At 50.2% G+C, this 27,515-nt stretch overlaps 7 protein-coding genes across 7 annotated transcripts; 4 read left to right on the plus strand and 3 right to left on the minus strand.

Annotated features, from left to right (window-relative positions):
• Nucleotides 1-355: 355 nt before the first annotated feature.
• Nucleotides 356-1,477, plus strand: EMWEY_00015880 (hypothetical protein, conserved; the record flags this gene model as incomplete). Its single annotated transcript, XM_013479653.1, has 3 exons — nt 356-445; nt 987-1,062; nt 1,179-1,477. The coding sequence occupies 3 exons, from the start codon at nt 356-358 to the stop codon at nt 1,475-1,477; spliced, it is 465 nt and encodes a 154-aa protein (XP_013335107.1).
• A 1,165-nt stretch (nt 1,478-2,642) lies between these two features.
• On the minus strand, nt 2,643-7,952 carry EMWEY_00015890 (guanylate binding protein, putative; the record flags this gene model as incomplete). The annotated part of the gene is made up of 16 exons (XM_013479654.1): nt 2,643-2,832; nt 2,971-3,045; nt 3,164-3,258; nt 3,417-3,546; nt 3,657-3,790; nt 4,058-4,143; nt 4,298-4,990; nt 5,108-5,258; nt 5,409-5,532; nt 5,661-5,852; nt 5,987-6,101; nt 6,233-6,293; nt 6,397-6,722; nt 6,880-6,951; nt 7,101-7,211; nt 7,322-7,952. 16 exons carry the CDS (start codon nt 7,950-7,952, stop codon nt 2,643-2,645), a joined length of 3,186 nt encoding a protein of 1,061 aa, XP_013335108.1.
• A 5,320-nt stretch (nt 7,953-13,272) lies between these two features.
• Nucleotides 13,273-14,802, plus strand: EMWEY_00015900 (hypothetical protein, conserved; the record flags this gene model as incomplete). The annotated part of the gene is made up of 2 exons (XM_013479655.1): nt 13,273-14,383; nt 14,519-14,802. 2 exons carry the CDS (start codon nt 13,273-13,275, stop codon nt 14,800-14,802), a joined length of 1,395 nt encoding a protein of 464 aa, XP_013335109.1.
• A 738-nt stretch (nt 14,803-15,540) lies between these two features.
• Nucleotides 15,541-19,031, minus strand: EMWEY_00015910 (nucleolar GTP-binding protein NOG2, putative; the record flags this gene model as incomplete). Its single annotated transcript, XM_013479656.1, has 12 exons — nt 15,541-15,878; nt 15,978-16,117; nt 16,214-16,293; nt 16,466-16,567; nt 16,859-16,994; nt 17,093-17,223; nt 17,313-17,382; nt 17,653-17,726; nt 17,855-17,980; nt 18,148-18,361; nt 18,520-18,730; nt 18,905-19,031. The coding sequence occupies 12 exons, from the start codon at nt 19,029-19,031 to the stop codon at nt 15,541-15,543; spliced, it is 1,749 nt and encodes a 582-aa protein (XP_013335110.1).
• An 810-nt stretch (nt 19,032-19,841) lies between these two features.
• On the plus strand, nt 19,842-24,109 carry EMWEY_00015920 (RNA-metabolising metallo-beta-lactamase domain-containing protein, putative; the record flags this gene model as incomplete). The annotated part of the gene is made up of 8 exons (XM_013479657.1): nt 19,842-20,512; nt 20,819-20,931; nt 21,067-21,330; nt 21,476-21,642; nt 21,855-22,446; nt 22,594-22,859; nt 23,130-23,879; nt 24,002-24,109. The coding sequence occupies 8 exons, from the start codon at nt 19,842-19,844 to the stop codon at nt 24,107-24,109; spliced, it is 2,931 nt and encodes a 976-aa protein (XP_013335111.1).
• Nucleotides 24,110-25,575: 1,466 nt separating this feature from the next.
• On the plus strand, nt 25,576-25,896 carry EMWEY_00015930 (hypothetical protein, conserved; the record flags this gene model as incomplete). The annotated part of the gene is made up of 3 exons (XM_013479658.1): nt 25,576-25,719; nt 25,779-25,814; nt 25,867-25,896. The coding sequence occupies 3 exons, from the start codon at nt 25,576-25,578 to the stop codon at nt 25,894-25,896; spliced, it is 210 nt and encodes a 69-aa protein (XP_013335112.1).
• A 163-nt stretch (nt 25,897-26,059) lies between these two features.
• On the minus strand, nt 26,060-27,061 carry EMWEY_00015940 (hypothetical protein; the record flags this gene model as incomplete). Its single annotated transcript, XM_013479659.1, has 4 exons — nt 26,060-26,310; nt 26,407-26,502; nt 26,604-26,835; nt 26,978-27,061. 4 exons carry the CDS (start codon nt 27,059-27,061, stop codon nt 26,060-26,062), a joined length of 663 nt encoding a protein of 220 aa, XP_013335113.1.
• Nucleotides 27,062-27,515: the final 454 nt, after the last annotated feature.

A 27,515-nucleotide genomic window follows, 5' to 3' on the forward strand; every position in this document is an offset into this window, starting at 1 on the left:
GTGCTGGTCACGGCTAAGGTCAACCGACAGCAGGTCTGTCGCGTGTCACGATCGGCGACCTTCTTCATTTCCATCCCAGTGAGTTCCCTCAAAAGGTTTCCTTCTCTCAGTGCTGACAATTCTTAATGATAATATAATCTGAAAAAACTTATAAGAGAGCAGTAGTCCTCATTGCCTGCCTGCAGTGCGGCGAGGTGATTGGCCTGCATCGACCTGAGCTGGCTGCCTCCGAGTTACAGCATTGCAGTTCTTGTGATCCCCACCCTTCCTGAGACCCCTGAGAAAAGCTTCTCCCATTTTAGCTTGTTCATTTTTTGGAAAGTCCATTCCAGCCCAGGCACGGACAGCGTGCAGGATGGGGAACACCGCGAGCGCCGACGACAAAACGAAGCGCATTGCCACCAAGGACCTTCAGTGCCACACATACGTCAAAACTTACAGAGAGGTGAGAAAACGTCTGCCTACTATGAAGGGAGAATCTTAAAACTTGCAGGTTCAAGTTGCAGATGCAGATTGTACCGCGTGCAAACTGCAAACACAGGTTTTGCAGGTTTTGCCGCTAGCGGTTTGTGTGCTGAACTATGGACTATTGCTGGTGTTGCCACTCAGTATTCCCACAGCGTAGGCGAGCACAGGCATTTTAAGTTGGCCTCAATTACCATTACTAACTATGTGGCATACACTCTAGCAAGAGTGCTGCTGGGTTTCTCCGCTGCGGGCGGCAGCGCTCTTCTTTGCATTATGAGCACGACGCTACGACGGAATATTGTGTAAATTTGCGAAAACCAGCGGGAGTTCCTTGTGGTTTTCCCCGGAGAAGGACTAAGGCTTCAGCATTGGTCCTATACGTGGTGCTTATCACGTGATACCTGATCCTGTATGCGTAGCACTGGCACGAATGGATTCCATACGCGGTGCTGGCTATGGGACTTTTATACGTTCCACGATAAGACCACCTTCAATATGCATTTGACAATGCGATTCAGGGCGATGCAGAACTTCCTGAGGATCCCGACTTCCCGAAGCGGCTCTTAGATCAGACGCGTTCATTCGACTTCTCTAGTAAGCGTTCTTCAGATCCTCCCTGATCCTCCAGGGCACTCCACTACTTTATTTGGCTGGCTGAATGCCGGTATAATCCTCTTTGATCTTGCAGTTGCGTTCTGTGCCCCTGTTAGATCAAACTGGAAATGGTCATGGGACATACATATTCTACCCGAACAAAGACAAGCCAAAGATGTGGGTCGGGCAATATAAGTGTCTGAACCCTGAAGATCTTCTTTGCAACCAAGGTTGCCCTATGGATGCTTCAGCAGCTGCACAGTGCGGTGAAGCCGCCACTGAATGCATAGATCCTGCTGGCTGCGGCTTGATGCAGTACTGCATGCCCGTAAGCAACCGAGCCCTACCACGCACAGATTTGGCTTTGGATGTTACTGCTCCCAACCACAAGACTCTGAAGTCCGTTGATGAGTAGCTTGTAATCATTCCCTTGTATTCGTACTATTTGCTGTTCTAGTGATATGCTATGGACTGTTTCACGTTTCAAATTGCTGTGGACTCAGAGGTACGAGGAGAAAACCCCGGGAACCACTGAACTCGTAGGAGGCACGGCATATACCACTGGTACATTCATGAATGAAGATCAAATGCGTGTTGAGCAGGCCCAAGTCAACAGCATGGCACAGCAGTCATACGCCATGGCAACAGGCAACGTATATGCCCATGCAAACTTTGACCAGCGTCTAGCATTTTACCAAAACCTCCACCGAAGCAACCTACCGTGCACGCCCGTTGTATCCAGGACATACAAGGGCACCGAAGCCCCCACACGCTCAGATTATCAACAATGATGAGGCACTTGAGTGGCCCAGATCTCAAGACAGAGGATTCTCTGTTAAACTGTGCAGCGTGTCTATGGCCTAATGAAACAGAAACCGAGGACTCCTCTGCGGGTTGACAGTGCCCTGTGGAGTTGTCGGCGGGTTAGAGCCGTCACAGCTTTAGCTGATGCCACTTTTTGATAGGCCTTACAAGAAAAATTCTGTTTTTCTTTTCTTAGTGGCCTCCCCCAGTAGTTTCAGTCATGAAGCCTTTTCGTTGATGAAGCGGTACGGATACTCCCTCCGATGAGCCAATTCACCGATTAAACATACGGATTGCTCTCAGATACGGGAAAACGGACAAAATACGAAGCAACGAACGCAAGGTAAATAATGCGAAGTCCTGGATTGTGCACACACTTGTATGCCCCATTCAAGAATGCTACAGCAGGGTCACTCTGAAGGAAGGATACGATGGGACACACTGCTTTCCGTTGGTTCCAGATATATTGCGACAGTGAACGTCAGGCTGTCACTCAGGTACATTTCAGACTGCTGACACTTTTCCAATATACATGTACATCAAGAAGTTTTTAAAATAGTACCTCTAACAAGTACAGCAGAGAGGCAAAATATCGAGTCAAGGGTGAACGCGCACCGCGGTGGCCCTTTTCCACTGATGTGAAGCTAAAGCCAAAGCCAAAGTGGAAGTTGTGCATAGTCAAAAAAGCATTAATTCGGCGTCGTAGTTGCCGAATGGGGACTGGAGGTTACATCGCTTTCATCACGAACGGTCAACTTAGAATATCGTTCTTCAATTTACATGATTGTGCACTTGTTGCCAAAGCAACGAGGCTGATCATTTAAGCCAACGGCGCTGTGCTTGCCCCGTCTCACTCCAAAACGGTATCCATCATCTTCGTCCATTACACGTGAGTGGTAGAGGGCGCTCAGCCGCTGGTTGGTTTCGCGTTGTTCTGCCAATTCACGACGCAGCTCCTTTGTCTCCCTGGTACCAAAGTAACACAGGCCAATATTATGGGCTGCCTAGGGATGCGTACAATAGGAGCACCACTTCTATTGACCGGCGTGCGGAACACATCCACCAAGTACTTGTGGCGATTATGTGAGTCCCCGTGTGGCTTACTGTCTATGGCGTTCTTCTTGAAGAGTCTGCTGCTCACGCTCATCCTCAAGCTCACGGCGGAGCTGCTCCGCTTCACTGAACAGACGCAACCATACAAATCATTTCCTGGACACCTACACGATACAGATACAGTGTGGGTGCTTCGAAATACGATAAGAGCTCATATCTAGTAGACCTTTCCACACTGCCTTACAAGTCCTTATTCTGTAACTCTTGTTCAAGCTTCACTGCTTTATCACTCTTCCGTTCGGCATCCATCGTCTTCTGGTGCAGCAGAGCAGCGGTGCGCTGCGCAAACCGTACAAACATGGCTGAAACAATCGGAATTTTGAGGCGTCAATGGCGAAAACAATTGTGCATGGACAATCACAAACCAAACAGGTATACGAACGAATCACCGGCAGCAGCAAGGTATAGCCGATGTCAAACAACAGGAATAGCCGTACCTCTGAGTCACGGGCCAAATCTTTCAAGGCATCGGCAACCGCTTTTGCACCCTTAGACAACAGCTGATCGATGTAGTCGTTAAGGACGCGTTGATGAACATGTTGTGGGCCCCGTGCCTCCGCATTGTACCTTTACCACATACCCATCTATGGACGGTGCGTAAAGCAGGCCTCAGCCAGCTCTACGGTTAGCAAATAATCCCAAGTGGGGGCACAATCCTGACAGTGCTGGGGACTTACTCCTGGCGTAGTAGAGCGAGGTCGTCATTGAGCGCTTGTAGATCCATGTACAACTTCCCGTTTATTTTCTGATCTATGCCAAGTTTGTCACTGAGGAGTTTTGCCTTCTGTCTGCACTTCCACTCGGCGTGTCTCTGAAGACAATCCGCAGTTTTCGCGCCATGAATAAACATCAGAACGTGCCAAATTTGCTGTGTGTCATAGCTCTAGGAACGGTCCTCGTGAAGCATCGTTAGAGGAGACGAAACAGGCTACGTTACAAAGTTAATACTTGAGACAACTAGCTTGTAACTTGCAAATAGTACCGTCCACCGAAGGAGCCAATATATTCTGTGGAGCACCAGTAGCAGTAGCCCACGAGAGAGGAGAATGTGCCAGCTGCGCAGAGTGACCCTACTCACCTCGTTCTCCTCTAGCGCCCGTTCAGTAATTCGGCGAAGCTTCTCCTTTAACTGTGCCTTGTAGTGACGAAGAATCTCATCATCGCCTGAACCCCACAAAACATTGGATTCGGCCAAACATGTGTGTTTGTTTTCCAGCGCCCTCTAGAGCCTCCAGATAAAAGATTCAAACGAATAATCTGGGGTATTTGCAAGGCTGGTCAGTTACATAGAACGGCGGTTGCCACGCTGCCGACTAACCGATTGCGTGGATCTTGAAATGCTCCGAATACTTGCGTTGCAACTGTTCTGCTCCGTCTTGCAATTCTTTTGTCGGCACCGGTAGTTTTGCTTGGAATGTGTCTCGAAGCTCTTTTGTAAATGCGTCTTCGCACACTTGCTTCCAACGCCTGCATTCGTCATGCTGAATGGAACCCAGGAGACGAACACTCTCTGGAACCTCCCCAGCATTAATTCCTTCGACGAGTTTCTCCAGGATTCTTGTAAGTGAGATGCCTGTCAGTGCAATTCCATCCATAGCCCTCCCTTTGCAATCGCGAAAGACGCGAGAGCGCAGCTGAGCAAGACGTCGTTGGTAAAGAGGTACAAATTCAGAGACGCTGACTGCCTCCAGAGCCCTTCCTTGAGTCTGGCCGGAGGATGCCTGCTGCTGGTACGGTACATATTGGCCAAGTGGGGATGGCAGAGTGACACAGTCACGATCATCGAACAGATCCGATACCTCCTGGCGTGCCATACGAATCTGAGAATTCTCCAACCCTTGAGCCAACTTGCTGAGGTTCTGAGTGTCCCTACTGAGAGTAAGGCTCAGCAGAGCTTCCAGATAATCACCGGCTGTTAAAGGGTTTTGTTGTTCATCTACCATGGACATGTTAAAGTCTTGGATCACCCACAACAACGCAGGGGCCCTCCAGTTGTTCGGAGAATGAGAAACTGCAAGTTCATCATATCACAGCCACAGACAACAATAGGAATATGCGACTTAAGCTTGGTCATACGTAACCCACGTTCATTTCTAGATTGATGGGCAGAATATTGACGGACTCATACCCGGCTTCGAAGCCACAGGCGCTGCATCCGCCTTGCCTTTTGGACTGGGAGATGTGGGTGGACCAACATGAGTTGGAGTTGGCGGTTTCTGGTCTGGCCTATCTACGCCTCCTACATGGGTCACTCGCAAGCGTTGCGTCCACGCTGACGCCTACAAAAGGCTCACACGAAGGGCGTACAGTTGGAAACTGACGATATAGGGTGTAAGTTAGAAGATAGGATTTGGTATGCGCAAATCCACAAAGTATGGCTGAAACAGCCATGGGGATGGGGTCGTGTGTTTGGGTATTGGCGAGCTCACTGAGGCCAGGCTGAAAAGGGTGTCGCTGTCTACAGCTCCCCTTGTAACAAACACCAGAAAGTGGGAAACAAGCAGAGCAAGGGTGAATAAACGTTGATCGTGCTCCACAGTTTTCCTCCTGCTCCTGGGACAATGAAGAACACGCACAGGAGGTGTTGGTGTTATTTCCAGCTATACCTACACTGTAAGTTCAATTTCCTCTTCGTCAACAACTCCAGGTAATATGGTGCGCAAATGACACTCCCTACTGACCCGATTCCTTCAAAGTCAAGGACGAGGTACACCAAATTGTCTTTGTCGCCCTCCGCCTCGATAGCCGATACCCAAACTCCTTCAGTCTTGCCATCAGATTCGGCTCGCTGCACAAAGCGTGAACCTTTATGCATCGCTGGAGCTGCCGTAGATGATCCGACGGCGAAGCCAACCGTACTGGACATCACGTCGCTGAAAAAAAAACAGGTCACATGATGTCCCCCCTTGTTGCAAAGAGTGCGACGTGAACAGGAAGCATATGACCAAAAATGTGCCCAGGTCTCTCTACACACAAAACAAGCGCTAGAAATAGGCCCACTACCCACTCGTCCAGCAGAAGGTTTGCAAGTCCAGACTTTCCAGTCTGAAGCTCCCCGCATATAGAAATAACGGCGACGGATCTCGTCGTAAGTTCCGACAGCCACCGGCGTGCCCCTTCGTCTGGAAACGCAAAATAAACCACAGTTTCTTGACGTAATTGAACAACGCATACACAGATAAGCAAGCTGGACAATGTCTCTGAGCCATCGCCACCAAAGGGATTAGCAGGGTTGCTAAGAAGATTGCCTGACCAACAGTTAGGACTTCCTTGCCGTCCCATCGATTCACGTGGATGAGCTGCATGGGCCGAGGCTGAAAAAGTACGCAGCAATCCACTAATGTCGGGTGTGATCTGTACAATGGCCGTAAGACTGGTTCTTCAGCGTTGTCCAAAGATTCTACAGTGTGCCCTCACCAGCAGCTTTTTCTTTGCCGTAAAATGCCTACTGTCCCTTCCGTGAGCAAGTGGATTGCTCAGAAGGGATGTTCCACGATCTGAGGGAGCCTGTCCTCTAAGCGGGAGACCCATGACTCCATCCACCAACAACATTGGCTCGGTTAAGCTGGTAATAGTGAAGCGCTCAGCTTGCTCATCACTTGGAAATTTCTGATCCGAAGTTGCATGGGCAGGGTCCCTCATACGGTATTTCTCGTGAGGCAAAGAGACCGCGGGCACGCCATCGTCTCCTACCATTGCAGAGTCTGCCACAATTGGTGAGGCGGGGAACTGACGGCGGTAATCTGGGACAAGGAAAAGGGTAAGGGCAGAGAATATTAATCACGGTGTCGAGTGTTCGATCACCGTACACGTGAAACGGGATGCACTAAATCGTACCACACGTGATAACAAACTAATGCACACGCAACGCGTCCGGTGCAGCTAGCAATTTACGCTCACAGGACGTGTAGTAGTTCGTTGTTCCACCAGCTACTGGGGACACAGTCGCTGCTGGCTCCGCGTAGTGAATTGCTGCGCACAAAGAACAATAAGTTTGTTGCACAGAACACACACTGTCGTCCCCAGCGAGAAGCAGCACACTTCAAGCCATTCCACCGCTCTACAGACACAGTAATTTCTGGTGAGTAAGTCTGGAAAACGTGGATAACATGGAACTGTACTTTCTGTGTAGGGAAATGATGGGATCTCTGCGGCAACATGAGCAGGAGAGGAATAGTTCTGGGGTGTTGCAGCCTGAGGAAACGAGCTCCGTGCAGCGTCCCGTCCGCTGGCTGAACACAGGAACACAAGGACACTTGCTATTTAAAAGCGTCTGCAACAAGTCCGCATGAGCTCGGATTACACGACGCAACCATAGTGAAGAATGCCTTCATCTGCTCACCAGCAGGAAACACTGCAGACGGGTAGGAAGTGCCGTCCGAAAGCACTACCTGGTACGAACTAGAGGCTGGCATTGCTGAAGGTCCACCTCCCCCCGTTACAGAATAAGGTTTTGCGTAAGCCTCTGGGAAGACAGAGCCAAGTGCAGACTGCGCGTAGCTAGAGCGCCCGTAGTCATCCATGGTACTGCCAGCGCGTCCTTCACGAGTCTCGCCCTCTCTGCTACCGTGCAAGTTATTCGCAGAATCTATGCGTATTTCTCCTATTCCGCTTCCGTTTTCGAATGGGGAATTATGGGGTATTACGGAGACCGGATGAGTCTTTGTCTGCTGCCCTTGGACGCCCGCAATAAAAGTCTCTAAACTGGCAGTGAGGTTCACGTCCCCGTTTTCAGGATCAACTGATCCTAGTCGTTGCACTGAAGACACGCTGGCTCCTTTACGCCACTGGTTTCCTGTATTTTCACCGAGAGTGGCTTTTCCACAGAGTTTCCCCCCAGGATACTTCTTGAAACTTCGGCGTTGTTCAGCTTCGCGCTGCGGAGAGTCCGGCGCATTAGCTACAAGCACCGTTTGCCCGGTGGGTGTGACGGAAGGGATGTCCGAATCTCGAGGCAATGGCGATACAAACATCTTCCGGCGTGGCCCGTAATGCGTGCGATGCTCACCCAGATCACTCTCAGGATGATACCAACCAACAAGGACCCGCCTCCTCAGTTGGAAGGAAGGCAAGGACAAACACAAGAGATCCGTACTAGGGCATCATGGAGGAAAACAAAACGTTTGCAAGAAGTAATGCCCAGCAGTAGCTATTCAGCGAACAGCAACTGCGATTGTTTCGAGCTTGGCCGGTTCAGTGACCGCGCGCCCCAAGAGCCCCGACGTCAAAGGGTTTCTGCAGGAAATGACGAGAATAAGACTAGTTTCCGAGATCGCCCGGAGCTAAAAAAAATATGTTCAACTTTCAAGGAGAGGAGACGCGCTTCAGTTGAGCGGAATCAATCAATCCCCAGTTGGTCACCGACGACCTCTGCTGAGGTCCACAGGTACCCGGCCACTGAGCTCTCGAAGACACAAAAGCGAAAGCGCTCCACTACTCTTGCGAATCCATCCTGTTACGAAAAAAGAGTTCAGGAAGTAGCCTAATGATCCCTCATGTCTCAGAAATGGATTGTGCGGATTTGGTCCGCTCCAGCCCCGAGGTGAACTGGCCTTGCCTGCACTGGGAAAGATTTCAACGACCCCCCGAACACATTACAACATTTACATAGAGACATGCTGTTTGATATATAAGCTTGAAGAAGGCTTCACCGGTCGATCCAAGACATGGGACTCAACGAAGCAGCCAAACTGACATCTGTCCATGGCATGCCGACCCTGCCGCCTGCCAGCTTGTCTCGTGGTTCACCGGTGCCTGTACACACTATAACATTTATTTAAACATTTAGCTTTTCCATATGCTTCAATACATTAAATGCATTGGTGTTTCAGTGGGAGGGCTAGCTCATATTCGTGGCTCGACGGAGACCGCCCACGGCGGTGGTGCCGGTGCTTTCTCCTAAAATTCCCCTGCTATGTATGTATCAATCTGCTTATCACGTTCCTGAAAAATTAGCCTGTGCGTGATGGAGGAAATCGCTTTTCCTCTGCCGGGCCACACACAGAACCGCGTGCACACAAGAGAGTCATCGGCCTCAGCGGTGGACCGTCGCGAGCTACAAATGATTCAGCATACTAAAAACGGGAACTTCCATAAACCAAGTAAGCCTTAATTTGCCGTCAATTTTTTGTGTTCACGGCTTCACATGGTCGTGAGGCCGGTGCGAAGTGGAGGCTGCAGCTGCAGCAGTTCGTGGTGCAACTACAGGTGCAAGGCAACCCCACATTGCAAGCAAACCCACGCCCTCCCTTCTTTGCGTACACCAACACAGTACCTTAGGAAAATATCAAGAGCTCAAAAGGTTGACAGTGTCCAACCTGCATTCAAATAGAAGGACTAGCAGCAGACAGACCGTGTTGTACACATCCAGTGACTCTCTGCAGTATCGGGACCTTTCTGTTTGGGAAAGGAGCTAACCGTCCTTGGGGAATTAAGATCTATAATTACTGGTCTTCTTAGAGGGATGTCGATGCTTTGTTTCCAAGGTGTTTGCCCGTGCTGAGCAGAAGCTGTGGCATGCCGCCTTGTGTTCTTGGATGCTTCAAGTTGGTAGTTCCGTGTTCGTGAGTTACGGCATCCGTGCTTGTTTGCAACCTAAAACTCCTCATGGAGTGAAACATTTCGAAACTTTTACCTTGTATAGGGTAGGCTGCCAGCCAGATGTTCGGGCCCTTCTATGTTGTCCCTAGTTAGAGACTAGGAAGTAGGCCATTTGAGGTGAGGATCGTTACAGTGATTTAGACTGTCTACTCTCACCCACCCTATCTTTAAATGCACGTCACCGGTGGATTTGCTACTTCAGTTTCTCCCCTAGGAAACGTAATAGTTAACTGCAACGGTAAATATGCAACAGAGTACGGAAGGTATAGAAGCTAGGCAAACCCCGTTCATGTTGGCTAGGTCCCTATGCTTTGTTACAAAATAGATGTGGAGTCCTCTGACCAGACGCTGCTGAGTGTGGGCATAACCATGACTTCGTAGAGAGCCCAGAAATCCGCCTGATGCCAGCACTACAAATCATTAGTTGCGAAGTGCAGTTGCTGAGGTGTTGAAGGCTTTACTTTATGCGACTCAGCATCTAGAAGCCACGCAAGATACATCTAGAGTAATCAGAAGGCCCTTGAGAGGGACAAGACGGGGGACGACTTCAGTTCCTGGTAGATTTCGTGGGCCATTCAGAGTAGCAACATCCCCCTGTATCCTCTAATAGTAGTGAGCGGCTTCCAGCCCTAACTGCGTTCCAAGGTTTCCACCCCTTGAAGAGTTAATCTAGAGGCAAAGCGACTAACTGCAAAGATCGAGCTGCACCGTGGATGAGTCCAATACGGTGCATTCTCCACCCAGCATGTGGGCCTGCTGGTAGATCATTGTTATTTAATGCACACGAAAACTCAGCTGCTGTTTGGGTCTTAACTGGAACGAATTCTCCAAAACTGTGGTCTTCGCAAGTAAGCTCCAGTAGACGTTTGGAGTTTGCTTGCGAAGTTTGGGCACGATATCGTGTTCGAAATTCCGCACAAAAGGTTTACGTTAAATGAACGGTGCTGCTTTTACGACCAACGGAGGTGTCATAACAGCAGGGAAGAAAGTGGCGAGGGCCTGTCAGTCGCGTTGGAAGTGTTTCTCAGTGGATCAATTCGTCTTCACCTGCCCCAAATGTCTTCACAAACACCTAAAGAACACTATCAAACCCGGGGTCCTGCAAGGCAGTTTGGTCCCAGAACAGATGTCGACGGGCATTACAGTGGGTGTCATAGCGGGCTTATCAGCAGTCGGAGGCGAGGATAACATCTAGATCGTAGTGGTTTGGCTAAAACAAGAACGCCCATGTCATCCCCAGTTATACCTTAGCGATAGCAGGGCACAGTCACCCAACTGTTCACCAATCATCTTTTGTGTGAGTGAAATGCCATCACCATTATTACTGATTTTGTAAGACGACTGGGGGAAACAGGTAAATATCCCCGAACTCTACCCGCAACCATTCAGCAGGACTGAGGCAAAGAGCCACACCTGAAGGAGACTGAAGTCCCAAGCAGTTGCGCCACAGTCCATTGACGCCAAGCGCCAAGCATGGCCTCAATCCTACAGTAAATCGGTAGGAATACGGTTACTTTTCCCTGAATGGGCTGTTGAGAATCGCCTGGCTTGAGCGGTCCCTCGTGAATATCTCTACGTAATCCTTAACTTGCCGGCAACTTCTGCCAACATGGGCTTGGAAAACACTGCTTAAGCTTCGATTTCTTCTGCCTTCGATGCTTCACTAGTCATGCGGCTCAAATATATCTCGATGTACTTCGACGTTCCAACTATTCTTCTTGCTGTGATTCCTTACTCCGGCGGCAGCAGGCTTCTTTCAACCCTGCGTACGCCAGGTTCTCTTGTGTGGCCATCATAATACGTTGGCTAGTGTTTCCAGAGTGTTTCCGAGGCTCGTTGCTTATTTGAACAAGACGACCTCACGACTTCTGTTGATTGTGATTTGCCATCCTTAGCCAGAAAAGCCGCAGAGGCTATGCCGACAATCATAGCCAACTGCATCAAAGAAAAAGGCCCCTGTGTTAAACGTGTTTTGCACATCCAGAAGCGTTCTTCTGACCAACCGGTGCAACACCATCTCTTCAGCATCTTCAGCATGCAACCAGTTGGCTAGAATATGAAGCGGTAAAGAGCTGGTATAACCTGCAAGGAGCAACAAAAAAGGCCGAAGGCTGCCCCGAATCACCAACAGGTACAAGCATATTCATGCGCCTCAAGGGTTCACAATGGTGTGTGCGGCTTGTGCCAAGGTGGCAGAAGCAGATGCGTGGTGGTCTCTCCGATATTGGTAAGCACGTCTGCAGTTGACGCGTTAACCTTTACCAGAACCTAGTGGTCAGACGGTAGGCAAGCAGAAGTTTTCAACAGTGGTCTACAGCGTTCATGCGCACAGCCAAGAATGTTTATTTGCTCTTTATCTGGAGCTATCCTGCACCTTCAGTATTAGCAAGGTGCGTTGCAACTAGTGGCAGGCAGCCTGTTGAACATAGGTCACTAACCTTATCCAAGTACTACTGTGACTGTTCGGCAATGAAGCTAAATAACATAGTGTACGAGTTCCTCAAAACCAACTGGTATCCCTCCACAGTCTCCAACAGTCGTGCGAGAAGCTGCCCAAGCGTCTGGACCTGCAGGAGAGGTGGTGGCCTGCATGAATTGCAGTGCCCCGTGATGCAAATCAAGGTGCATGCTAGCCTCAAATTCAAGCACAAACGAGCATACATGACTGCATGCGCGGACACTTCATGCTACTGATGAGAACTTTTGTTTGCGAAGCATTTGTCTACTGGGGCTGGCGTTCATACGCCAGCATCAGGCTGACATACCAACAGACAATGCATTCTATAGCCTCCTCTCCCGCAACTCCAGGTGGATGAGCTCGGGGCGCCAGAAGACTGGGGCTGTAGGTCAGCTGCTTCTTACTGAATATCGTCCTGAGCACTTTAGCTCCACTGCAACTCACAACCCCCCCGGATATGACCGGGGACCCGAGCTACACATTAAAAAGTGCAAATTATGCAACACTGAAGGCAACTGTTGAAGAGTTGTGCTTGCGCACAGGCACAATACTTGCCTACATGCTACCAGTTTGGGCCAAGTTAGCGACCTGTGGCTTAGATCGGATGGACTTGCCAACTTCGGGCAGACGTCGCTACACAGATGGGTCGTCCAGCAGAAATGATCTACTAGTACTTGAACGCTCACCCTACAGCTTTGCAACCTAGACTCTGAAGAATGAAAAAAAAATACCCTCTACATTTTATAGATATATCCATTGGCATTCAGGCAGTGTAGTGTCTGCTCTTTCTGTCGCTGGCAGCTTCATCAGTGCGTTAGGACTGCAAACACTTCATGGACTGACCCTACTCGGCCTGACAACAAGAGATTACAAACTGCCAAATTAAAAGCAGATTTAGGTCTGCAAAGCTATTCTGCGGAATGTTGAGTCACTAAACATTAGAGATCTCCCGTTTTCTTGCCCGGCACCCACCCGGTCTCACCCCACATAGCCATCATCGTCCGACGGATCATAGGCTAGTTGAGTGCAGCATTCCTGAAGCATCCCGACAACACGTTGCAGCCTTCTACTTCACCCATAACTCTTTATTAGCGGAGTTTCTTATGGGGCCTGCGTAGCGGTGTTGTGACTTGGGCAGCACGCATTCTACATGGTCAAGGAAAGCATCTGCTTGCTTCCTTTCTTTGCGCGAGATTGTTGGAGCTAGTGACAGGATAATATACGATAAGCGAATAATGGGAACGGATAAGGAACACAATGTTTCATGGCATCGAAAACTACTGCTGGCATTGCGGAGTACGTTGCCACGTGGCGATCTCCCTGGAGCTCAACAGGACACTCCCTTCAACTTGAACAGATACGCTCTACTTTTCCTCTACGTTCTCCAGACGTTTGTGACAGGGTGCGTGTACTTTGGATGGGCTCCTCTGTCTGCAATGCTGTTGCGGGCGGGGGTTTTCAGTTTCAAGTGTGGCATCGATGAGAACGGGTCATTCGTAGACGACCAGAGGCAATTCGGCAACAACTACATATGCGACAAGCAGGATGCGTCGGTGCAGAGTTTATTTGTCATCACACTTGCGACGCACTGCACAATGAGTGCAGTTGCTGGAGCCATGATGGACACGTTGGGCCCCAAGATCACATCCATGATTGGTCAGTGCTTCCACATAATCGCGTGGTCTCTAATCTCTACACTGACAGAGGAATCAAACGAGCGCGTATATTTGGGCTTCATCTTTCTGGGTTTGGGGGCAGACACTGCATTCCTGCCCACTTTACTCATAACCCGGCTCTTCCCCGGTGCTGCAGCTACTGTAATAACACTGATTGGTTCTGCGTCGTCTGCTTCTTTTGCAATTCCCTTGATCTTGAATTCTTATCTCACCAACAATGGCATTTCAGGGTGTTGGTGGTATGTCGGTTTTGGCCCTTGCCTGTTTTTGCTCGTCGATGCCTTCTCGATGCCTCTGAAAGCATTCAAGGTCATCGAAGATGATCTTACAGGGAGCCAAGGATGTGCGCAGACGGACCAGCAAGCATTGTCGCAGAGTCCTCACATCTCGAAACAAGAAACAGGAGAGTTGAACTCACCAGCAGAACGCTCCTCTTCGAATGCAGTGAAGCATCAGCAGACGACCACAGGACAAACATTCAAGCAGACCCTTTTCTCGGAGACCTATCTGCTCGTTGTTACATACTTCACTGCGGTTGGGTGGATTACGTCATTTTACCAAGAGGCTCATGACCGTATCCTGGAAGCCACTGCTCTGAAATTCCTAGGAAATGCATTGCCCTTCTCTTTTATTCCGTGCATCATTTTGGGCAAACTTTCGGAGGCTATTGGTATTTTAGCCGTTATGGGAATAGTGAATTCGGCAGGTGTACTGGCATATTCATTTAGCTTGAAGCAAACAGTAGCTACCGGCATTGTTTCTGTACTGTGTTTCGTGGTGTATATGTCGTTGTTCGTTTCTCAAGTGTTTGTATACATCGAAGAAAACTTCCCAGCCAAGTTTTTCGGCCGCCTTATTGGCATTGTACAGCTGGTCGGTGGCCTGCTCTCTCTCCTATGCAGTCCGCTGTTCCATCTGACAGTTGGCTTAGGCCCGAAGGGAATGTATGTTGTCCAGCTGCCGATGATTGGCCTTCTGCTGCTAATGTATGTCGTCTTGGCTCGCATGTGGTGGATACACCAGAGATGCCGGGTTTCACAAGAACGTGAAAATGACCATGTAGCCGCTGCAGAGTCGGCAGTGCCATAACCGTAGTGGCCCGACTGCTGTTGCTGTATGGACTACCAGGTTAAGGGTAAATGTGCGGAAGAGGTACCCACGTGGCTGGCAGTACTGTGCATATTTGTGTTCAGCAGCTGCAAGCGCACCAGCCTTGCAAAGACGGCAGTTTGCCCCAGCGTGCACCACTTCCTTGGTCAATATTGACATGACTTCGGCCAACGCCATGGCAAAGATAGATTTAGTTACTTTCTTCTATCACTGCTTCAGCCTCCGTGCATCCGAGATGTTCGCTTTGTGCATGTTCGCATTGCATGTATGTGGTGGGTATATCCGATCGTGCAAGGCTGCTGGCACCAAACCACTAGAGGTGCAGAAGCGCTTCCCAGTTCCCACCGTCCACTGGCAAGCAGAATTCAGATTCTGCAGGAATCACTGACGGTTTTTTTTTCCGTTTCTGCTGCTACCGTTGCTGTAGGGAATGGCGCAGACTTCTACAGAATATCTGTATTTGAAGTTAACCACTGTCTCCCCTGAGCCCTCGGGTTACACAGTTTAGTTTGGGTTTTCGCCCGTTTGACTCCTGGAACAGCTAGGCGTCCCACTGAGTACTGAAATACTTAAACGGTTAAAATATTTGTCGTGCATTCACCCGGCGATAGAATGCCACTGAATGCATGCTGGCTTTGCGGAACCGCAGCACCATCCCCACACAAAATGAATCAGTATGCGCACTCCGTGGAAACAACATACGAGAAACAACAACACTCATCCACTGTTGGAGCTCATAGTTTTAGCCCGCTTGTTAGGACCACAGACACATTCTGAAGAAGGTGGCTCAAGCACGGCGGCATCGGTCTCTACGGTTTCGTTGCTCTTCGCATCCTGAGTCCCGCAGTCATCCCCCAAGATGGCGGGTTCTTCTTCATCGTGCTTGCTAGATTTGTGGGTCACATCAGTTAGGACAGGCGAAATTCCTTCCGGAAACGCCAATGCTCCGTTTAGCTGGACTTCGCTGTCGTCGAGAGCTACGCCTGCAGCTTCACTCGCCATACCGGGGGGAAGGACGTAGTAAGGCAGCTTGCCTCGTTGGAGGTCGTACAGCACTACATCAAAATACACAAACCCGCAGATGATCTCCAACAAATAGTTGAGGCTCTGACGTTGAAGGGAGTCGTTAAGATGGCATTATAACTGGAGCTTACTTATGCGGGCGGCAGTAGAAATATCCGGCTCCCCACCCCTCTTCAGTTTTCCAAGCCGAACAGCCAAAAGGGAAAGAAATTCCTCAGCATCTTCCCAAGTCGTGCTTTGATCTAAGCCATAGCGTGTTATCACAGCTTCCCTGCAGGACCAGCAAACACAGACTCGCTCCCTTATAATGGCTGGTTGTTCTCGGGGCTATGTTGGCCTATTTGGGTGAATGCAAAGAAGAACCCACCTCTTGACTCGCTCTAATACGGTTCCAATGTGCTCCTCAGGGGCATTGATCCTTTCAGGCCGAACGACACCTCGCATAACCTGAGACGAACATCGACTCGAGGAAGCCAGAGTCGTTGGATGTGATAGCCGAGACGAATTCTAATTTCGACACTGCTGCACTAATGCACGCAAATAGGATCCCCACTCTCCTGCAAAGTCTGCGTGCGGCAATGCATGTAACTAAGTAGACAGAAAAGAGCGGGAAACGCACCTTATCTGTGTCATTGCCCGCATCGCTACTGATGGGAACAATGCCCGGACAATCAATGAGGTAGAGCTTGGAAGTTAGAGCCACGTACTGCCACACTCGGGTCTGAAGCACATATCCAAATACGGCAGCTACTCCGTACAGAAAGGGCGCTGCAAAATTACATTTGTGCGCTGGAACGATGTACAACCTTGCTACGGATCTACTGCCCGTTGGATCATGCAGTCTGTGGTGACGGTTTTGGAAAAAGCATGGAACTTCATCAACTCAGTGATCATGGAACTTCATCAACTACAGTGTTGCATTTATCCGTGGGCGAGCACAAGTGTATCCACATCATTCGGTTGCAGTTGCTGTAAGCTTTATGTGCAGATGAGCTCAAGAAATGTCACTGACCTGCCCAGGTATTGGGGCAGCTTTACAAACTTGCTTGCTCTTTAGGAAGTTGATGATGGAACTTTTCCCCACATTTGGATAGCCAAAAAAGCCAATTGATACATGCTTTCTATCTGAAAGCAGCTGCCCGTATTGCCTGCGCAGGAATGAAAAAAATGTAAAAATAAGAATGATTTGGCATAACACTCCCACCTCGCTGGAACAATGAGAAACAATTCATACGGACTTCCGCACCTCAGGAGCTGGAAGAGTTGATTTCTGCCGATGTTCTTCTTGTTCTTGTCGGCCTGCATAAGCAGGGTTGGCATCTCCTTGCTGAGCTGCCGTAACCAGTGTCGTGCTACTCGCGGCGGAACCAAATCTACCTGCCAACATAACAGCAACACAACAGAAATCACCGCCTGTCGAAGTTGTACCCAAAGCAAAGAATGCCAAATTTAATGCACTGCCATACCTTGTTTATGACGAGCACCAGGTGCTTCGACGAGCGTTGCGCCTTCAGATATCTTTCAAGACGCGTGCACCTGCGGTGCCACGGAGGACATCATGCAGCAAGCACTGGAGTGAGAAGTTAAACAGATTCATACAAATAAGGCATTGAACGGGCGCTTTCAAGAGAAAAGGTACAGTACACGAAACCAACTCATCCTGTTCTTAAAAAGGCCTCTTCACATAGCACCTCTACTCCCCGCCTTTTCCACCCTTAATAGCTAATGAGGAGTTTGAGGTGGGCGCAAGCTCCTCATTTTAGCAGCCCAAACCCTAAGTTGACCACAGAGGTTCCTCCTGCGCACCGTGTTCCCATCGGGTCGCGTGCGTCCACAACTTGTACGAGGACGTCAGAAGCATCAATGACTTTGTACAACTCCTAAAAACAATCCAGACAAAAATGCATACACCGCGCTGCTATCAATGTAACGAAAGCACAAAATTACATAAAAGACTAGGCGCGAGATACAGACTTCTTCATGTTTCCGGTTGACTGTGGAAGCGCACTCCCCATATCCTGCGGCTTGTTCCCTTCTGGTAGATTGACTCTACAGGACCTCCCTCGCCGCCATTGTCTGCGACCCCACTCGAAGAAGCAGTTGATTTCTCAAAGGCAGCCTCCCGTTCAGCAGCCTGCATCGAACCACATTGAAGGAGCATCCTTTCCGGGCAAACTCCAACTGGAGTTTTCAAATGCATATGTGGCCGCTTCTCGCGGGCAAGGCGTACTTTGTGGTGGCACGGTATTCCAATGGCTCCATGGCCCAGGGTCCTTGCATATACACAGGGATGGTGCTTACCTGGGTAGCCAAAGTGGTCAAGTCAGCTGCCTGCAGACGCGGTCGTTTGCGGGTCTTTTTACTGCCGAAAACACCTTCAAAAGGCTCGAGGGCGACAAGGGCATCGCCACTCAATTTCGGCAGCTGTCCCCCGGTAGTAACTGCTTCTTTCTTGCCTCCGACATTTCGATCTTTTATAAGGCTCATTGGCAACTTCGATCGTTTCAGAACTACTCTAGATACACAGAACCACGCCGACAGCACAACAAGAGCAGTCACCTATATAAACAGGAAATAATTCTCATGATGCAGTATTGATACGCACAGGTACAGACATGCAAGCGGACAGAACAGGACTCCGAACAGCATTTCCTGTTCATTGGTGATCCCTACGTGTATGGATCGGCGGTTGCTTTCTGAATATCTTCCCTAAAAGCTGCAAGTTTTTGCTGGTCGATTACTCGCGTGTTCCCGAACCACCGACGATCAGGCTGAATTCTTGCGGGCGCTAACGGCTGTGGTTCTTTGCCTCCAGGTCGCAACCACTTTGGTTTGGAGTTGTACATCTGTAGAAGCCTTATTTTGCTTGCAGAGCGGTAATGGCCTGAAAAACAGGGTCGCCATTTCACACTACCATAAGCAGGTGCCGCACGCGTTGGTGCTTAGCCACGCACTGAGTGTGCGGAGTCATTGAACAGTTCGCCCGTCGCCCCAGCAATGAAGCAAACACCCAGGGATAAAGCCTCAATAATTGCAAGCCTACGTCGAGAACACCCACCCGGCTTCTTATTGCTCGGTATTTGACGAGTCGGGAGAGTCGACGCCGCACCCCGCGTGATGGCTGAACCCTTCTGGGCCGTCCCCCCCGCCGATTTAGCGGCTCCGCCGCTGTTTCGTCCTTTCATCTTCGCCATGCTCAAGATATTCTTTTATATGGAACTTTCCAGATTCGACGATCTTCGTACAACCTTCTTGTTCCCCTGGAACCTTCCGTGCCAACAGGTGGCAAAAACAACAACAGTCGCCCAAACCGTGTTAGCGGTCAGCGTGTCTGTAAAACCTGAACCATTTGCGCAAAGGCGCCTCTTTTAGCTTCGTCTCCCGTCCAGCTACAGAGTCCGTTGATGTTCTATCCTGTAGAAGGTTCCTCTTGCCTGGGAGTGGGGCAGACAGGGGTTGCGTCTACCCATCCCCTTCCACTTCATACACTGTAAACAAGCTATTTCATACTGTGCCTAGATTATAACAGATCCCGAGAAATCAATTTTATTTTCTCCTTATATGGTCGACCACGAATCCGTATGACTGACAGAGCATGCAACGTTGGCGTCAGCCCCAACGGCCTCCAGGCAGTAAATGGGTTATTTGTTGAAGCTCAACAAGTAAGTGCACTTTATTATTGTCAACAAAGATAGAACTGTACGCGTAATAAAAGTAACAAGTAATGCTGCTTGAAAGAGAAACATGCAAGCTGCAGGTGTTACGGGTTACGGGGGCCGTTTCAACCTGGTCTTTGACCGGGCCTCCGTGGCTAAATATCATCAACGCTGGCTCTTTCTCAAACTATGATACATTTCCCCTCATTCATGTCGTTTAAGGACAGCTAAGGCCCTAGTGCCCCCTCTGCAGACTGCCACCTTACCATTACTTCCATTACAGTGTGCAGGGCTACTGGGGCTGTCGGAATATACAGCCAGTCTTTTCACACCCGGGCCATGCAGCCTCCTTTCGACAGCCATAATATTCAGGAGCTCTTACTGCAAGGACTACAGCAGCAGGCACACCTCCAGTACCAACCTTCAACCCAACAGCCCACTCAAGTGCAGAATCAAATAGACGAGCGGCAACCGGAGCTGCTTGAGGGCAGCAACACCCTTCGCAAGGGTTCAACGGGTTGCGTGTGGAGATCGAATTCGGATGCTTCCGTCGATGGGTATTCAAAGACGTCGCCTTGGGCCCAAGGCCCTGTGTTGCAGCCTGCAGAAGCCGCCGGGGCTTCCCAAGGGAGTCATGTTTTAAAAGCTGGTAGTAGAGGTGCCAATGACAGGAAATCAGCTCTAACGAGCGCAGGGGAGCCTCTAAAAGTGACTGTCCTTGGCGCAGGCCAAGATGTTGGCCGCAGTGCAGTCTACGTACGGCGAGGCGAGAGGGGGCTTCTTTTCGACTGCGGCAGTCATCTAGGCGCCAAGCAGGCCAGGAAGATGCCAGTCTTGAATATGCTGCTGCAGCTAGCCCCCCAACGAAGTGGAAGACAGGACGCACAGACAATGGAAGAAGCACTCCTACAGCCTTCGCCTCTGTTTGCCTGCTGTACAGACGCTGCGCTAATCTCGCACTTTCACATGGACCACTGCGGCTCTTTACCTTCATTTACGGAACGCCTTGGGTAAGACTGATGCCGATCCTTTTCTGCGCGTCACTGAAAAGCTAATATGGCCGGGGTGCCTTCATTAGTGCACTAGAACAGGCGACCTGGCCATCTTTCTTGAATTGCCCACTGCTCGTTTTACCTAGTAGGTGTAGACCTAGTGTACGCAGATAGTGTTTTGACGCTTCTGTAGCGGTATTTACGAATAAAGTTGTGCATATTAACTTGGCTTGGCCTACTTCTAGTCGTCATGCATTTGTTGCTTCCAGTCTAGATGAAGATGTTTTTAGAGTTGATGAGAGCATGCTCTTTCCTGCCTGTCAGCTACCGTAATCCCATAGCAATGACGTTCCCGACGCGTGCGCTGAGCCCGGTGCTGCTTCTGGATAGTGCTCGCATATTCAAGGAGGCATCTTTCCGCGGGCGCCTATACGAAGGTGAGACAGCTTGCTGGGCTGCGCGTACGCTGGAAGCCACAGGCATCTGCACTCGTGGTTGCGAGTGAGCATGCTGTGAACCTAAGAGCCGATGCACTGAAAGTAAAGTTGCCTCTCTCTTGCTTTTGGGTGCAGCGGAAAGCAGTGGGAGGGATACTGGCGTGAGCGGAGGCTCCAGCAGTGATGGTAGAGTGGGGGGAGGTGCGGGGCCGTCTCACGAGCAGTGGAATTACACAGAAGCTGAGGCGCAGAGGTGCATGAGACGCTGCATGGCCTTGAGGCTTCACGAATCGTGGAAAGCAGGCGGGTGGACAGCCACCCCATACTACGCCGGACATGTCTTGGGTGCTGCAATGCTACATGCCCAGCTTCCTGGTGGCCTTTCAGTAGTCTATACAGGTCAGCCCCCGATTGCACGGGTTGGTTGCTGAAGGCAGCGAATCTCGAAAAAGCTTGTTTTGCCCATTATAGTGTGTCACGCATTAACTAGTGTGCACGTTGAGGCCCGGGCACTCTCACGACAGTGCGTGCGCTCGATACGCAGGCGATTTCAACACGTCGCCTGACAGGCATCTGGGTAGCGCATGCATTCCAAGGCTCAGACCAGATCTGCTGATAAGCGAATGCACATACGGATCATTCGTTCGGCCTTCCAAGAGGATAACAGAGAGAGAATTCTGTGATGCCGTACACGACGCCCTCAAGAAAGGGGTGGGGAGATTTCTTCTCGCATATTTGGAAACTGCCCATCCAACTCTCGTGCCACCGAAGTGTTCATTCTCGTTGCACTGCTGCTGCTGTTGCTGCTCCTGCTGGTGCGGGTGGCGTTGCTACTGTTGCTGGTGATGGTACATCAGAGGGTACGACAGCAGAGGGTGCATAACACATGCCGGGACAGTGTGCTGTGGTTCTGTGGCCGGTAGGGGAAAGTACTGATCCCCGTTTTTGCAGTAGGAAGGGCTCAAGAACTGTGCATGCTGTTGAATTCGTACTGGCAACGCATGCAGCTGCAGTACCCGATCTACTTTGGCGGCGGGATGACAGAGAAGGCCAACAAGTACTACAAACTGTATGTGCAGTGGACTGGCAGTGACATGGTGCATCGTTTAGACGGTGCAAATGCTCAACCGAGCACTTTTGCCGACCATGTGGAAGAGGACGAGCCTATAGGCTGCGGTACGTTCTTGCGTTCCATTAGTAGCGTGCAAATGTATGGTCATTGTGGTCTGTGTATTAGTACTCGTGTGCCTGGCGTCGAGATCTGCACAGCCTGCCTCGTGGGTAATGATGCGCCTGCAGCAGTTGGATTTGGAGAATTCGATTTTCAACATATTTCCACATTGCCCCCGGAGGTGCTCACGTCGCCCACACCTATGGTGCTTTTGGCAACCCCTGGGATGTTACATGGCGGCTTGGCCTTTAAAGCGCTAAAGCTGTGGGCTGGAGGCCCAGAGAATCTGGTGTTGCTTCCAGGTTACTGCGTTCGGGGAACTGTGGGTGCGATGCTTATTGACGGTATGCAGTTTGTGCATTTATAGTCCCGTTAGGGCCAAGGGGACCCAAGATTCTCTCTTCTTTCTGGTAGCTTCACTGTGGCAACGTGCTGACATGGCCGGGATTTGAAGGGTTTGGTCAGTAGATGCTCCGTTGCGGTTGTTTCAGGCCAGCGCGACATCCCACTGGATCCAAAGACGAGGCTGAAGGTCTTGTGTAAAGTCAGGTACATGTCCTTCTCAGCGCATGCGGATACCACGGGGATCCAGCAGCTTGCTCGGCATCTTCAACCGAAAGCTGTAATGTTGGTTCATGGGGAGAAGGAAGGCATGCTCAAGCTGGCTCGCGTCCTGCAGCGCGAGCTGGGTATTCCAGTTTACACACCTCCCACTGGCCAGACTGTTTCAATCCCTCTAGAAAAGGTTGAAGCTCGGGTGCCTGTCTATATCCATAATCGATGCTTTCGGCGCTGTGCCACAAATCCATGTAATGCAACTCCCTCTACCTCTCCGCCAACGGAAATGATCTGGCAGTGCGACGATCCCGCAGTAAGCTATGCTGGAAGGGCTCCATTGCGTTCACATAGCCATTGAAGCATTTCCAGTACATATTGTAACAGTTTCCTTGCTTATGAGGTGCATTTGAAGTTGCAGTGTGAAACCAATACTGACTGTTCGAGGGCTCCGTTGCGCTACGTTTTTCAGCTGACTGCGCTGCTTGAATCTCCCGCTATTCGGCGCTGCTTACCCCAGTCGACAGCTGACACCTTGTCTCCCCCATACCTACGGGTCTCGCCGTACTTTTCTCCCCCGTCCTCTCTTTTCTTTTCCATGTCGATCGCGGCTGGAACAAGCGTGCCAGATAGTCCTGGAGAGGGACGAGAGCCTGCTGACGACATATATCTGCTGGTGGACATGGACAACCTTGTTCGTGGGGCCACTGGTGTTACAATCAACGGCTGCGGAAGTATCAAACATAACGCTAACGCAAGACAAGCGCCAACGGTTGAAGACATCCCAGGGCTCTCCAGCCATGGAGGGAGCCAGCACGTGGGCGACGTTGTAGGTGTTGAACAGAAGAAGGGGAACAAAACTCCGTTGCCACAGCCGACAGGGACTGCTGTGGAGGGGGGCAACCTGCCGCGTTGTCTGCAGCTGGTCGCACTTCGCTACCAGCACGAAGTTCAACTGGAGGCGCCTGCATTCCAGCAACTACTACATTTGTTCTTAGATTACGTTGTTCAGTGCAGACAGGCATATGAGCAACAACGCTTGCAGTATGGGTTGGTGGAGAGCAAGGATCAACCCTCTACTCTTGGAACACCTGAATTTTGCGACTTTGGGGACCACCTGGGTCTGCAGGAACTCGAAGGCGGAGGAATTCTCATAGAGTTTCTGTCCCTGATTGCGGTCCACGATGGTCGCAATCGTCTTTCCATGCAGTGGTCAGATGAGGTAAGGTGGCATCACTGTAACTCGTCTCTCCTTCCCACACTTCAGTGATAGATAAATAGCACATGTATTTTTACATTTGTGCTTGCATCCGCATTTGCCTGTGCATGCTCTGCGCTTTCTAGGATGAGCGGCGACATGGGGCTGTGTCGGTGTTCGTAGAGTACTTTTCAAACTTAGAAGGCATAAGCGCCGGTACCAATGCAGTCGCACAGCCGTCACTGGCCTTTTGATATATTTTGTTCGTATGAACTTGCAGTGTTGTGACCACTTGTATATTCCCTGACTTACCGAAACCTGGCGGCCGGTCTTGCCAATGAAAGCGGTTGCCTGCAGACGAGCAAGATGCTTCCCAAGGCCAATACCAGGAATGTTGAACACAGTTTGAATATCAACTACCTTTTGTGAAGCTACTTTTTTGACGGCAAGCAAGCGCGCCGATAAACTTGGAACGCTTTCTCAAATCGGCGTTGCTGAACTGAAATTGGCATAAAAAGCTCCGCGGTGCTATTATCGAAAATGCAACTCCCAAAATCATCAATAAAAGGCGCACTTCCCGTGGCATTTGCAACAATCGGCGAGGAACGGGTTCCGGTCAGGCAAGCTGGATGTACATCCCACAGCCGTCTGAGGCAGAAAACTGAAGTTCATTTCATCCAACGCCTAAAAAGTGGTAGGCCGTATGACGTTGAGTTCAATCCTTGAAAATGCCTGCCGCAGCAGCATTTGCTGCAGCTGCAATTGTCTACAAGGCGTTGATTGTTGCTGCAGACAGCCCGAAGGTGCAGGCGGGCATGGTGGTTGGGCAGCTCCGCGTGGCACCAGCGAGCGGAAGAAACGCACTGATTGGTATTGGGAATGATCCCGACCAATTCCAAATGGGCATTGATGGGTCTGGCGACTTCATAATTGCAAGCCCACGATCAACGCTACTTAGCGTCGACAACGAAGATACTATGCGAATCTATGCCAACCTCTCTACTAGGTAGGGAACGCCACGCGACATGCATGACAAGTTCGTTGTGTGGATGACAAAACTCAGTTCCTTGGACCTACAAGGCCCGTTGTCCGTCCGAGGTGTTCCTCAGTTCCGGACGATACATCGTGAGGATTTCTCTGAAGGGAAAGCTGAAGGCTGGGATAACCCAGGTCAGTTGTTCTGTTCAATCGGAAAAAGCTATAACCACTATTGCCGAACAGCTTCGCAGGAAATCGTATCATCTTGCGCAGGGATATCCATGCTGGGAGGCTACGGAAAGTTTGCAAAGGTACCAAAACCAAAAGAAAAGCACAGGAATTTGGGCTACAGAGTACTGCCAGGGAGAAATCAGCAAAAGGTTCGACCGCCTACCGCCCCATAGAGAAATCCGGGTCAAGGCAGTCTTCCACTTTATCGATGCATGGGTATATCTTCTTCCTGCAAAGTAGCTTTTGCCTGAGTTCATGCTAGTTATGCTGCAGATAGGAGAGACAGGCTTTATGCGGCTAAATGTGGGTACGGGGAACGTATAGCGCAACACGGAAAAAACCGCCACACTTGCCTCCTCCGTACAAAGGCCCAGACGGCGGCTTCGTGTACGCGTGGACTGAAAGGTATTTTGCCGTCTACTGAAGTCTTATCTACGAGTTCTATTTTTCGCTATCTCCCTAGACATTCCCAGGATTTTGAACAGAAAGCAGTGAACGCCTGTGGAGGTAAATGCGTCAGTATGCCAGTTTAAATAATTGCATCTACGGCCACTGGCACTCCCAAGGCCCTGTTGGTGAGGGGAAATTCTCAACGCCGATAGAAGTAATCGTTCCTCATGAGGACCAGTCGGTAACCGTTGCATTTGGAAGCACGGTGAGACAGTAAGGCGCAGTCTCATTCAAACTATTACGGAAAGCCTTCCCGGCACACAGATTGAGACAGACGACCCCTATGATCAAAGCTGGGGAGTAAGTTAAGAAGGGCTGTGCAGCAATTCCCAGAAAACACCACTTTAAACAGGTCTCTGCAGTTGAAATTGCTGTCCGCTAAGCTCCGACAGCTCTAGTGCCATGTTGTTATAAGCTCCAGCAACTGGCTCGAGCACGTTTGGCCTTTGAGGAAAGCAACCAACTCCGCTGTCGGTGGTGTTCCCCTCTAACACTCTGGCGGAAGCGGAGAACACATCCCAACAGGTGCTGTAGCAATCCCATCACTACAGCTCACCATCCTCATGAGGAGCAGACTTATTCCGGTCCTGCTCCTCCTCAATCATCATGCCCTCCGTCGTGAGCACCAGTCCAGCAACAGAAGTTGAATGTTCGATTGCGGAAATACAGACCTTCGCTGGGTCAATAACACCCTGGCTAATCATATCCCCGAACCTGTTTGTTTTGGCATTCCAACCGAACCCGAATGGCTTCTTTGCATTCAAAATTGCGTTTACTACGCGTTCGCCATCCAATCCTGCAGAACAGGCGCCGCAACAGAACCAAATCCGCATGAGGCACACCTGCATACAGAGGATGGGACGCTACGCAACCTTCGATTAAAATAACGTACCAGCGTTCGATGCGATCTGTTTCGTAATAGATGGCATTGAATCCGCTACAATGTTGGCTCCAGCTTTCTGCAGCTCAATTTCGCTTTCCATTTCCTCTGCAGACCGCACGCATACTCCCGGTGATGCGTCGTCCAATTCAGCACGAGCGCCAGAGACGAGATTCACGAGTTCTCATATGAAGTTAAGGGTAACTTACCAACAACTTGGAACTCCTCGCCTGTTGACTCGTCTACTCCCTTCATCTCCTCACGGGCGGTCTGTTCCACTGCGTCCAAGACTTTCTTCCGGAACTGTTCTGTGCTGAGGGCGAGATATGTGACGCCACCCCCGGGAACGTACCCAGTTTCAATGGCCGCCCGTACTGCATTGATCGCATCTTCATAACGTAGCTTCTTCTCCTTCTGTTCGGTCTCCGTGGATGCGCCAATCTGCACACAATTTGCACACGAGGGAAGCCTGATGGGAAACATGAGGTACAGTAAGATCCACGAGCACAGAGATCAATAGTGCTTCATGCACTTCCCCCTTCCATGTCTGCTCAAACATGTAATCACCCTGGACGGTGCTCACCATGATCCTTGCGATGCCTCCTGAAAGAGCAGCAATGCGCTCGCCCAACTTCTCCTTATCGAATTTCGAAGTGGCCGCCTCCATTTCGCTTTGAAGTCTCTGCACTCTGCGTTTAAAGCACAAAGTGGCCAGTGTGCACAGTCCGCATATGATGTGCCAGTGGGTGGAGAGAAGAAATATTTGACTCTATATATCATACAACTTGCCTGTCTTGAATCTGCTCCTGGAACTCAGGCCTTGTCAAGATGGACGTCCTGTCTTTCCGCACAACAACTCCCTGGGCGCTGCCAATATGTTCAGCTGTCGCCTCTTCTAGAGGCAAGCCCAAATCCTTTGATATTAGCTGAGCATTTGTTGCCACTGCAATGTCGCGCAAGTAGTCCTTTCGGCGTTCACCAAAGGACGGAGCCCGAATCGTCACCTGCATTGCACACTCGCATACTCCAGAAATGAGCGTGTGAAAGGTCCCTCTTAGTGCAGTCACACGGACTACTAGTCTGCACCGTACTTTGGATATATATATATATATATATATATA

The sequence above is a fragment of the Eimeria maxima genome, genomic scaffold (assembly GCF_000499605.1).
Source record: "Eimeria maxima Weybridge genomic scaffold, Emw_scaff127, whole genome shotgun sequence".
Classification (NCBI taxonomy): Eukaryota; Apicomplexa; class Conoidasida; order Eucoccidiorida; family Eimeriidae; genus Eimeria; species Eimeria maxima.